The sequence below is a fragment of the Triticum aestivum genome, chromosome 7A (genome assembly GCF_018294505.1).
Source record: "Triticum aestivum cultivar Chinese Spring chromosome 7A, IWGSC CS RefSeq v2.1, whole genome shotgun sequence".
NCBI lineage: Eukaryota > Viridiplantae > Streptophyta > Magnoliopsida > Poales > Poaceae > Triticum > Triticum aestivum.
Window position 1 is genome coordinate 696766357 of NC_057812.1, and position 13040 is coordinate 696779396.

Genomic DNA, 13040 nt, shown 5'->3' on the forward strand with positions numbered 1-13040 from the left:
ACAGCTACAGAGAAAACCATTGCAAGCAGTCACGCTCACTCACACGCGTCCCTACTCTTCACCTTTTTTTTTACCAGTCCTTCAGTCGAACACAACGAGCTTTTGGTACTCCGGCCCGGCGATGGCCTTCTCCATGACTGCCCTCGGCGACAGGATGTATTCGCCCTGGAGGAACAGCTTCACCATGTTCTTGGAGAAGCCGCTCACCAGCGCCACCCCCTTCTGATGCGCCGTCACCGGCACCGAGTCTGAGTCCCGCAGGTTCCAGAAGATAATCTGCGGCATGGCGTCGCCGTACCCGGCCTCGGAATACTTCCTCGTGATCGCCTCGTAGTCGGTCTCCCACGGCCTCGACGATGCCTGGTCGAACTCCATGTCGCTGAACACGAACACCTTCTTCACCATGCGCTCCGGAGGGACCTTGCCGGCGACGGCCACGCGCAGGAGCTGGTCGAACACCGCCTGGAAGTCGGTGTTCATGTCCCATTCCATCTCGCGTATGAACCGTGTCTTCTCCGCGAGGGTGTCGCCGGAGATGTGGTGCAGCTGCGGCTTCTCGCTGAAGGTGATGACGCGGTGGGGCCATGGCTCGTCGCAAAGCTCGGAGAGGAGGAGGCCGAGCGCCACGCATACGTCCACGGGGAGGCCGTTCATGCTGCCCGACACGTCGCACACGGCGAGGCAGTTGTTGAGCTTGCCCAGCGCCAGCAGGTCCTCCACCATGCCTGCGTTTTGATTTTCGGCCGAAAAAAATGAATTTCGGCCGAATTTCGGCCGTCTCGCTAGGGCCCGATATATGGGCCTATCGGCCGAATAATTTGGCCCAGTTTGAATTTTTTTTGCCCGGCCCAGCTTCGAGAGCCTTCCAGTTAGGCTTCCGCTGAGACAAAACCACGAACCCACGCTACCTAACCCTAAATCGCTCTTTCCCTGTCCGTCCTCCTGTGTGCGGCGCCGCCGCTGCGCACAGGCCACATCTCCTCGCCCTCCTCGACATCTCCGGCCAAGGCGCTCACTTCTCCGGCCCCCCTCCACATCTCCTCGCCTCCACCCCATCCACTTCCTGTCGAAGACTGCGGCAACGGAGCTCGGCGGCTGCGGCCCTTCTCCAAGACTGCAGCATGGTGCTCGGCGGCTGCGGCAACGGAGCTGATGGAGCGCGAGCCGACCAGTTCAACGGAGGCAGTAGCACGGGGCAGCGGCAGCAGCATGGAGGGCGTCCGCTTGACTGGAAAGGTACAAATGTTCTTGATGCAGTTTCAGTACGTGTATGCAATTTCAGTTCTTGAGCAATTTCAGATCGATGTTGCTTTGTTTCTTGGTTATAATCTGTGTCTGCTTGTGCTGCTTTAGATTTAGGAGAGGTCCCTGGTAAATGGCTTGGCAAATGCATATATCATACGGGGTTAAGAAAAAGTGAGTCTTGATGAGTTGAACGTACAACAGTGAGATTATTAATCTGAAATATACATGCATCTGGTAGTCACCAAGGAGTCTCACAATGTTTTGGTTTGGTATATAATCTGAAACACACATGCATCTGGTATTCACTAAGGATGCTCACGATCTGGTACTATTTATTTTGGTCCAACAAAAAAGTGGGTTACAAACGTTATTCTGAACATCCTAAAATATATAATCGTTCCATAGATCTGGGGTGTGTGCTTGTTTTTGAGCTGTTGAGATGATGCTTGTGTGCAATATTAAAGTTTTTTTCATCACCTCCAACCACTCGCTTGTATGTTTGCAGAAGCATCTCATGTTTGAATTGATCATTTATTTAGATCTACAGTACGTCCAATAATAATTCAGTTGTGTTGTGTATTTAACTAAGTAGATGTTGACCGATGGTTAATTTCAATGTTCAGCGGTACCATTAAGTGGTGGTTCTAGAACTAAGCTTCGCAGTATCTTTCTCAAGAATAGATTATTATTTTTGACTTGTCTTTTTGGCAAACTAGAGCATCAGGTTGTATTTAAATTACTTATTCCTTAGTATCTAAACTAGAGCATTAAGCTGTACTGTTTTTGTTCCTCATTCATGTGAGGACACCCAAGTAAGCAAGGGTTGCTTCTCTAGTTACCTACTCTTCATAACTGACCGTTGTTCTTTTGTCATGTGATTTTGAAGAGAATGTATTTGTTGATAGTGAGAGTGAGGATAATGATGGGGTGAGTGAGGATGGGGAAGATGCTCCATCCATGCATGATCAGCAAGAGGCGCAAATGCAAGTGGAAAAAGAGACACAAATTCAAGTGGAAAAGGACGCACCTCCAAGAGATGGCAATTTGGAGACCCGTAGATCTGTACGGCTTGTCAAGAAGAAGACCAAGGGCGTCAACAGCCTATACCCTGTTGCTTAGAAATCTGTTGGCAAGTCTCTTCTTTCTAGTGTTTTATGATTCATGATAATTGCTTAGAAATTTTTAGTTACTTGGAGCTGCTAGTTTCTTAGATGTATACACTTTCTATCCATGCCTAGCCTTCATTGTCATGTTAAGCAATGTATTTATGTTATCCTGAAATGTTACCACTTGACTATTGTTGCACTAGACACCTCCATGTTAGTCCATTTTATTTCATTATGCACAAAGTGGAAGAAGAAAATTTTGATGTTGAACTACATCCATCCTGATTTTCCTTTTGTATGACAATTGACAAATGGCTAGTCCAAGCCAACAGTGGGTTGTTTGTGTCTATGTTGTTTTCTTTGTATCCTTAGAGTTTTGTTGTGCTCGAGTAAAAACTGTAAACTAGAATTCATCATTCTAGTATATGGAGGCATTTAACCTTTGCTCCTGAAGCTTTTTGGTGAATAAAAAACTATATTGCTGTAGTAGATTTGTTATTTGATTCATGAGCATGCATAAATTTGACTATTGTTCTACTAGCCACTTGTCCTGTTAGTCCATTTTATTTTTAATGCACAAAGTGGCAGAAGATAATTCCGATGCAGAACTACCTCCATCCTGACCCTTCCTATGTTTTCTCTAAACCATAAATGGCACTTGAAGAATAACTAAGGATATCAAGAAGCTTTTGGATGTAGGCAAGCTTGGAGCTGCTGTTTCAATGTCATACTTTGATAGTTGCCTTTTGGAGCTGTTGTTTCTATGTGTAATACTTTAAGTCTGTTGGCTGTACCGGACTATTTAAACTCTGAACTATGCTGTGATGGTTGAACTGATGTTGGACTGTTAAGGGTTATGTTGGAGGCCACTTTATAACTAATGTGTGCCTGTTATGTTGGACAGATGCAGTTTTATTAATCCCTAGAGCTTATTTGCTGAAATTTACATGATCAAACCTGATGGTTGTTGCGCTGCTATATTTGTGGCCTGTTTTATTTCAAATCTTGTTTGAATTTCGGCCGAATTTCGGCCAAATTTTCAAATTTTGATTTTGAAATTTCGTCCGAGATTTTGCCGAAAAATTTAAAATTCCCGAAATTCGGCCATTTCGGCCAAGGACGAAAAAAAAACACAAACTGAAAATCAAAACACAGCACCATGCGCTTTCACTACAGGTCGGCGACTTCATCCTTGTCGTAGGCGGACTTCAAGATCTCGTGCGGCAGCAGAGCGCCGGCCGCGATCTTCTCCTTGCTGGACTTGACGTCGGTGAGGTACCTGTTGAAGCGATCTTCGTCGTGCTCGAGGAAGAGGTCCTTGTAGTTCTTCATGGCGACGGAGGCCACGCGTGTGTACACCACCTCGCCCCACGCGCGCGCCGAGATGAAGATCTCCGGGAGCTTGAGGGCATGGCGCAGCGGCAGGTACGCGTCCTTGCGGAGGCGCTCGCGCACGCGGTAGGCATAGTACGCGTCCGGCAGGTCCTCGGCAAGATCAGGCGCTGAGCCTTTGGGGAACAGGCGGCGTGCAATGGCCTCGCAAATGAGCGTGGAGCGGTCATAGCAGCTGTCGATCGACGGGCACCATTTTCCGGCGAGCGAGAGGTCGATGTTGCCATCCGAGAGCTTCTTCATGTCCTCGGCGAGGAGGTCGGCGAACACGTCGGCCGTCATGTCGTGCAGGAGGCGGTAGTTCGGGTCCCGGGCGTACCTCTCGACGGCTCTCGCCGCTGCATCCGCGCGCTTTTTCCTGCGCTCGACGGCGGCCTGGGCGGCCTCCTCCTGGTCGCGCTTCAGGCTGGCAGCAATGAGCGCCTCGCTAGTACCCCCGTACATGGACTCTTCCGCGTCTTCGCTCCACTGCTTCTTTGGTGTCCTGGCGGTGGTGGCGACACCGCCATGGATGATGCGGTGGAGGATCTCGGGGAGGTCCTTGAGGTATCCGAACTCGGCGACCGGGCGCGCGTTGAGGGCGAGCGTGGCGGGGTGGGAGCCGTGCATCCAGAGCGCGGCGGCGTAGAACCCCTCCCGGTCGGACTTGCCGGTGCCGCGCACGCCGCGGAGGTTGCAGGCGAGGTGGAGCGCGGTGGTAGGATCGGCGGCCCAGGCGTTTGCGAGGAGAGATGAAACAGTCTCGGCCGGGGTGTCGGGAACGACGTGGAAGAAGAAGTCGAGGCAGGGGTCACCCGAGGTGGCGAACGTCGGGGAGTTGTTCTCCGTGCGCGTCTTCGCCGGCAGCGCCGGGGCAGGCTTGTTGAAGTTGGCGTCGAGCAGGTCCACGAACTGGTCGCCAGTGGCGGCCGCAGCTACCGTTGCGGCGAGGCTCTCGGCCGGCGGACCGCGCAGGGTGTAGGAGACGGCCCTGCGGCACGCCGCAGCAGCCGCCGCCGCCGCCATGATGATCGATCGGTTTGGTCTGGGTGAGGGTTTTGGCTCTGGGTTTGGGGGGATTTTTAAGATCGTAAATATCGTGATTAGTTTAGAAGAGACGGATTTTGCGGTGGATCGCGCGCCATTTGTGGAAGGTTTTGCTAATTATAAGCCGGTCCTTATCCTCGGAAGGTTTAGTATAGAGCCGTTTTATTTTCCTATCTCACATATATGCATCTCTTTCTTTGTACGTTAATATATTTTGACGCAAGTGTTATCGAATTCATGATCTTCTGGAAACCGTTTTTTCTGGTTCCTCCCAGAAAAAACCGGAATCGAGGAAAAAAAAACCTTGGCAGGGACATGTACATTTCTAACGTAGTTCTGCTAAACTTTTTTGAATTCAATTCTGCTCAATCTTATTAAGCCATGTACAAGAATCAAGATTCCATTTGTTTCACAGGTATTCAATGATTGCATATCATCCATGGTTTTCCTAAGCCATATACCAAGGATCAGCCCCAAGCCAGATAAATATTTTTCCACTAAAAAAAGTACCTTTTTTAGAGAGAGAGAGGAGGACCACCTGATTAGATTAATTTTTTGCGAAAACACTGGACCTTTCATTGATCAACAACAATGTTGACATAGTCAGGGGGTTCCAGAAACCATATGTATCGGCCTCGCATTAAAACAAGAGAGTTTCTAGCTATTTGAAGAGCATCAAAGTTTGGGTCACCACGTTCATGTCGAAATGATAGATCACCCACCGCGATCTTCGGACTTCCGATTTCTTCTATCACCACTAAATTTTTGCCTCAACTTCCTTTTTCGATGCTGCCAACCACACTTGCACAATCAGATACAATGACAACCGCTCCTATGCTCTGGTGTTGCCGCATGAACAAAGCTTCACGACATGTCGTGACCTAAACACATGCCGAATCTAATATCCTATCCAAAAATTGTACTGAGGTTCCCATGAACAAGCTATCTTCTTTTCTGGATATAACAACTGCTACACATCTTCTATTCTCCGTCGAAAATGTTCCATCACAGTTCCCTTTGACCACACCTAGTGGTGGCGGAATCCACTTGCTTCTCTGTTCACGAACCTCTCTCATGGTTTTTTGTATCTCCCCATCCTCCAGTGCAACAAGCTCATCCAAGAAACATGTAATAAAATTGCTTATGCAAAGGACTTTGGCAGATGTTTTCGTGAATTAAGTCACGCTTCGCCCTCCGTAACGCTCATAGAGTAACCATCATAGTAACATCTTTAATTAAAGGGGAGTTTGTACATCGTTCAGGGCTTAGGTCTCACCCGTCCACCCAAAAACCATGTGCTTGCATTAACTCAATCAAATCATACCAAAACCTCAACTAAGTCACAACTTTCCTTGCCTTCTCCTACCCATAACCAAATAAAATTAAATCTTACCAAAACCTCAACTAAATCAAAACTTTCCTTGCCTTCCCCTACCCATGCTCAAATCAAATCAATCTTACAATTTTTTTGAATATGTGGGTGTAAGATATATGTGAGACACATTTGATGTTGAACAACTAAAAATATGTGTGCCCCAATTTCATCGCATGAAAAGTCAGTTAGTACTCTTTATGATCCAGTTCCTCTTCCATGGCAAACAATCAATTTTTCGCATTAGGCTCTCCACAATTCTGAATTCTCGCATACGTGTCCCTGTCTACCAGTACCCACACACATTGTGTAATTGATACTCCAAAAAGAATGTCTTCACAAATCATCTCTCCCGTAGGCTGTGCATTTTGATTTTGTAGCCGTATTTCTATGTTTTCCAGGCCAGCCTCCATGAGAAAATTACAATTTTCCCCAGTATTTTATACTTCCAAAGTCTCATCCATCCCTTCTGTTCCTTCTCCGTGTTAGACACACTAGGGCTTCCTTCAAGCCTCCTAAACACCAGAGAAAAAAACTCAACAATCAATGCCCAAAGAACTAGCAAAAGAAGCCCAAGCCACTTCTTCATGATTATTTCATCCACACCTTTTATGTAATATCGTCCAAAAGTTAATATAATTGCTCAAAGAGAAAAATGATGGAAGCATGATCATCAAGAAATTTGCGACCAAAGAAATTATTGGGTGTCTTCCAAATGAACTAGTAAATGAGAACTGCCAACCAAGGAGCAAGCTTCACGATTCCATTACAAAAGAGAAAATTCATCTGCCGGGCATATCCTCAACGTCGGATGGTGCCCTCTGGAAGCTCACAATTCACCACCTATCAGATGAATATTGCTAAATAACACTAAAACGGAAGATGGTTCACCATCTCTTTCATAGAGTAGGGCAATGCTCATCATCTCTCCATCTCCTTCTCATGAGATTATCTTGTGTTAAGATGTTCTTTCTCAGTCTCAACCGAAGGAAAATTCTGATTTTCAAAGGGATCTTTAGCTTCTAAAGATGTTTGTAGTGGGCCACTAGTCCTGCTATGAGTTGAAGATAATAAAGTGATTTCGCACATAACTTGCCATTGTTTAATTTCCAATCATACTATCTTCTTCATCATTCGTTTGCAAATATTGAACTTTTTCTTCAAGTTGTAACCACTATAATGCCACTTCGTCCATAAGTATTCTTCTAAAAGGTATCCTATCTGATCATCATCCATGATATTCTTGATTGTCTTCTTCTTTGAAAATGTGACGCTATGAAGCCTAGAGAATTGGGGAGATAGATCCCATCCCCCCATCCGTCCAATCATCTTCCCAATGCATTTTTATAGCTCCATAACCAATTGTTTTCTTATGTATCTCGGAAAGATATGACCCCCACCCAATCAAGCTCTGTCATAAGTGAGAAACACCGGAACCATTTTCCCACTGGGCCAAAACACGCCTGCTGAAGATATTTCTAGTAAAGTATCATTTTCCAATTGTCGATGGTACTTCACAACTTCCACAACCACTTGCATAGAAGACTGTAATTCATTTTGGTCAAGTGTAAGATTCACATTGCTCCATAATATTTTGGCAAGTAGATAGAAGGCCTCTGAAAATTGTTCAAAATTAGAGATAATTTCTCTGGTTTATAAGGGCATCCATGGCAGACAAATAGATATATATATTGCAAGAAATATCAAAATAGCTTAGATAGGCAACCATGCAGCCTAAAAAAACTCAATAAGACCCTGAAGAAGACGTTCTAAGGTTCCAATTTCCAAGTGGACAAAGGTTCACACTAACATATTAAAAGTCTCAATTAGGCAATATTAAATAAGCAACTAATAGCAATGACTCCTAGACACTTGTATGAATGTTCACTAAGCATTGTCCAGAAATATCTGATGTTGCTATGCGGTGCATATGCCATGATGGTCTCCCATGCATGTCGCTTCTTTGGGGCATCTCCAAGGGATAGCCTAGAATTTGGCTACCTAAAAACTGATTTAGGTGAGAAGAGAGAAGATTTAGTGTTTTTTTTTCACAGCAGACGTAAAACTGGGTATCTAAATTTTCGAAACCAAATGAAACATGAAGATCCGATAGTGGGGAGGCCAGGAGGTGGATCCAATCACCGCCGAGGAACCGAGGTTATTTAAGCCGACGGAGGTCGTCGGGGCCGAGACGCTTGCCGGAGGCAGAGGAAAGGCGATGTAGGAGGGGATCCAGGCATGCTAGATAGTTTGGCGGCGCAGCAACGCACGAGCACCGACAACTCGGTCCGTCTCGATGTGGCTTGCTGCACGTCGCCTGGCTCCTATTCGAGCTCGGCAGACAGTGGCGAGGCTCATCTTGGGCGGCCGTAGGGCTGAGGGAGGCTGGAATCGATGAGACCAGGTGGCGCCGTCATGAGCTCGACAACAGTTGTGGGGGCAGGCATTTTTTTAGGCGAGTGCGGGCAGGCATCTTGAAGCAAATGGATGGCCGTATGCATGTGGGCCCCCAGACGTGCGTGCCCCGAGTTTGTCGAACTAACCCAATTAGACAAGATAGTATCACACCAAATGAGAAACAGTAATGAAATAATCACGCAATGGGAAGCCAAGTAGAAACATGGGTTCATCATGCACCGGCCTTAATTTGATATTCAAGTTCAACTGCAAAATCAATCTTCACACATGAATTTTTCCGAAATTGTGGATTATGCCACTTACCACCCTCTGAAATATTGTACCCAAGATGACATCTGTTTTTCTTTTGCGGGTAACATATCGATATTTATAATGAAAAAGGCAACACCCTCTTGCCTCCCTAGCTCAACAAAGCAAGGCTCCGGTGCAAGATTTCTATATATACATGCATATTATGTAGAAATCATAAGGTCCAAGTTTAACTTAGCGGTTTGTTTATTACTTCTAACGCCCAAATTTGATGTACTGCTACACTAGACACACACTACAGGAAAAGGTTGCCAGTACAAGCGTACGTTGAGCAGCAACAAGCAGGCATCGTCACGTGAAAAGGGCAGCAGTCAGCCAGGAAGCCCGTGTCTCCTTTCCGCCCAGACATGTTTTGCGCGCCAACCAGAGTAGATTGAGAGAGCAGGTGACAAGCATGGTCTCATTCACTATCTGGGACAACTCAGCTACGTATACATTGTTCCATCAGTTTTGCACTATACAGACGACAATGGTTCACGAAACAAAGGCACACTTAGACGACTCTGCCTAACAAATGGTACTAGCTAGCACCACACTTGCTGAAGCGTCACCAGGAATTCATAACTATTCAACATGTTTTTGGCTAAAATCTCAGCCGTTGGTGGGCCGGATTTGATCGGCGACGGCGGGCTTGCTACTGCTGCAAAGCCAGGTTTTATCTCTCGACGGTGACGGAGACGTTATCGCCGCCTCCGCTAATGTTGTTGTTGATGGCGTTGGGCAGTTCGACGTTCTTCTCCTTCTTCGGGGTCGACTTGTAGTAGCAGGCGTAGAGGATCAGCTGGACGAGGCCGAAAAAAGCGCCAAGGCCATTGGGGATCTGCACATAGTTAAAAGAAGGCACCACAATTGATTAGATCTATGCAAAGTGTAAGTCTGGGTTTGGAGCTTTCTGGGATGTGTATGTATGTACTGACCGTTACATAGAGATCGAACTTGATGAGCGCATAGGCCGTCCAGCAGCACCCATTGAGGAAGTTCACCAGCGACAGGAAGAATGGCATGTACTCCACGCTCTTGGTCCTGATCACTTTACCCTGCAAGCAGTACAGTATTAGTTACTAGTACTTTCATAATTTGCTACAAGCACAAGGCCAAGTCATTAAATATATATGATTAAGATGATGAGTAAACAAATTCCATGGTCAATTAACAGCAGTACAAAGATGAACCCTACACCTAGAAGGCATGACCCACGGGATTCATGAAACCCCGATGTTAGTGGCTGGTGCGGTATCCTTTTTCTTCGATTTCGACATCATGTCATCATCAACTCATAGAGTTGGCAAAAGGGAAGGATCACAAAAAGGCAAAGATTACAACAGTGGGAACATATGATCTATATCTCCATGCATTGCATCCCCTAGGTACCGCACATATATTTGTGATGAAGCGCTGGATCACAGGTTTTAGTTAGATCATGAACGTCACTCAATAGCTAACACGAGAGTTTGGCGGTTGCAACAGAAAGTTGTTTCGTTTGCTAGCGCTAGCCATACGGACTACAAGTACATTCCATAAGGAGAGGACAATGTTGGTTAGCCACACGTGCGGCATTAAGTTTGCTTATAATGGCTAGTATCATAAGTTAGTATCATGCATATGATACTAGTGTATTGATACTATCTTGGTAATTCATAGTATCATATCTTAGTATCTTATAGGTGACCTTATTTATTGCCATATATGTCATAGAGTAGCATAACATTTATTATGATACTCAATCCTCTTTTTCTTCATTTAATTTTTATGTCACCTCAACAAAATTGCCTTGTTGACATGCATGATACTAGATATGATACGGGTAGCCTAACACGCAACTACTAACTGAGTGCAAAATAAAACTCTACAAAATAACAACACCTCCCACCAATTAAAAAAAGTAGATCATCATTTTACGTACCATGATGGTGAGCGGGGAGGCATACATGATGGAGCCGAAGATGACGCAGAGGATGCCGACGATCATGGAGCGCTTCTCGTGGGTGTGGGCGCCGAGGAGCACGCCGATCACCACGCACACCATGAACACCGCCTCGGTGGCGAGCACGCCGAGCATCTTCAGCTGCACGTACACACGCAGGGGCATGGGTTAGGGCCACATCTTCTTCTATATATACAAAAACCAACAAGCCATGGGGATTAATTAGGAGGGACGTAGTACGTACCCGCTTGTTGTTGGTGGAGTAGATTAAGAAGATGATGAGGTAGGCGCCCTCGATGACGAGCCCGATGCCGTTGATGGTGGCGACGAGGATGCTGTTGGGGTGGACGATGGGGAGGCCGTAGAAGACCCAGAGCATGCAGTTGAGCAGCGTCGCGAGGTAGGGGTCCGGCTTGAACTCCTCCACATCCTTGGCCTTGCAGATCCGACATAACGTTGGCCTGCACCGGCAAGGCAAAAGAAACAAGTTGCCGACAGCCACCTTCCAGACAAAGGCCGCGGAGGAGAGGAGGGCAGGGGCTTACGTAGGGGAGAGGAAGAGCCCGAAGGAGATGACATTGCCGATGATGCCGACGATGTTGCGAGCTGCGTCGGCGGAGACCATTTTGCTCGCCGGGAAGGAGACGGCTGACTTGAGGAAGAGGAGCGATGTTCGTTGTGAACTGGCTGGGGCGATGAGAGAGGCCTAGCTTATTGCGTGGCGGGGTTCGCATTCCCCAAGCTATCCCCCAATGGATATGGCTAGGGGTTAATGGTTAGTTAGACTGGCTCCTCGTGGCTGGGTAAAATCCGAGTCTAGCTCGTGGGTCAGACTGCATCATACCTTGGGTGTAACGTGCGCGCGTGCATGCCCTGATCGGGAAACTGAGAGAACATGGGGGGCATGCATAACCTCCGCGTATGCAAGTGCCGTGCCCGGCCACATCCGTACCAATAACATGACATTGCAAGACACCGAATAAATATAGGATAGATGAATGCAAGGCCCGCTCAAAAGTGATGCACAAGGATGTACGATTTGACATAGATGTGGAAAGACAGCAGAAAAAAAGGCAAAAGCAAATAAGCAAAGCATCTGGTTTGTTCGGTTGTCCAAGAAGCTAGATTTAAATTTTTATTATGTTTGACCCCGTATTTTTTTATTATGTTTGGGGTGTTTTGTACTTTCACTCAACTTTTGTAATAGATCTATGTTACTAGCAGTGTGACACAGATGCATTTGCTAGTCTATCAAGAAAATCATAAAAAAATTTGCTTCCATTCACATGAATTTTGGCAGTTTTTTAAAGGATTTCCGGTAGCTTTTTTTCAAGCTAAAACACACTCACTTTGTTACTCAATAATGTCTCCTCTGTAGCGGTCCTTTTGCGCTCCAGGACCACTGAATCCCCTTTGTTAGTTTTTCTTTTGTTTGCATCGTTCTTGTTTCCCCCCGTTTTGTAGCACTTTAGCTCGCCCCTGCTGTACTCCCCTGGCTTGACGTTTTGGCGATGATTTATGCGAATTGAGAACCCGTGGAACTTTGCATATTCTTGATAGTAGTTTTGAGCTTCCTCAAAGGTGCCAAGCTTAATTTCAGTGCTTGGCGGTGGGTACACCACCGTCTCAGAGTGATTTTCATCCCAGTTGGACGCCTGCCACTCATTTGGCGCATGTGTTGCCTCTAATGTTATTGCAATGTGCGCGTTTGTGCGTTGCTTGCGACAATCTGTTATGACGGCTTGTGTTGCGCTGAAAAAACTGGTTGTGCTAGCCTTGTAGTCTGTGTAGGACAGGCATCCTTAGTTGAAACAGGAGGCCCTGCATTTTTCTACAAGGATCAATGTTAGGTTCTTTTTGCTGTACATGGCAAATATTGTCATCTTTGCTTGGCAAATTATACTATATGTACATGGCAAATAACGTTATTTTTGCATGTCAAGTTTTTGCAATACCATGTAGTAAACCTTTTCTGAAGCTCCCTTATTTTTCCCTTGGCAACTAACATACCATGGTGATGGCAAATTATTGCAGTACACAGTAGCAAAACATATTTTTCTACTCTTTATTCAATGTTTCTTTGTCATGATATCAAGTGCAAGCAAACCGACTGAAAGTTGTATGCCGAAGAGCACACACATTGTTTCTAATTTTTACAAAGTTAGATGGCAAAACATTCTCTCAATGCCCACTAAAATTCATTGTTGTTAATTTCATTCAATTTATGATGGCAATTTCCCCAATATTT

The 13040-nt window shown here is 46.0% G+C and overlaps 3 protein-coding genes across 3 annotated transcripts; 1 reads left to right on the plus strand and 2 right to left on the minus strand.

The window, feature by feature from the left end:
- Positions 1 to 81: 81 nt before the first annotated feature.
- On the minus strand, positions 82 to 4785 carry LOC123149431 (uncharacterized). Its single transcript, XM_044569086.1, is given in 2 exon segments — positions 82 to 725; positions 3515 to 4785. Coding segments are annotated over 2 exon segments (1878 nt in total). The 5' UTR covers positions 4749 to 4785.
- Positions 906 to 2555, plus strand: LOC123149432 (uncharacterized). Its single transcript, XM_044569088.1, has 2 exons — positions 906 to 1236; positions 2132 to 2555. Exons 1-2 carry the CDS (start codon positions 1122 to 1124, stop codon positions 2362 to 2364), a joined length of 348 nt encoding a protein of 115 aa, XP_044425023.1. The 5' UTR covers positions 906 to 1121; the 3' UTR covers positions 2365 to 2555.
- A 4469-nt stretch (positions 4786 to 9254) lies between the features above and the next one.
- LOC123154906 (bidirectional sugar transporter SWEET6b) lies at positions 9255 to 11512 on the minus strand. The gene is made up of 5 exons (XM_044573519.1): positions 11338 to 11512; positions 11037 to 11253; positions 10772 to 10933; positions 9786 to 9905; positions 9255 to 9688 (listed from the first exon to the last, which is right to left on the minus strand). Exons 1-5 carry the CDS (start codon positions 11415 to 11417, stop codon positions 9524 to 9526), a joined length of 744 nt encoding a protein of 247 aa, XP_044429454.1. The 5' UTR covers positions 11418 to 11512; the 3' UTR covers positions 9255 to 9523.
- Positions 11513 to 13040: the final 1528 nt, after the last annotated feature.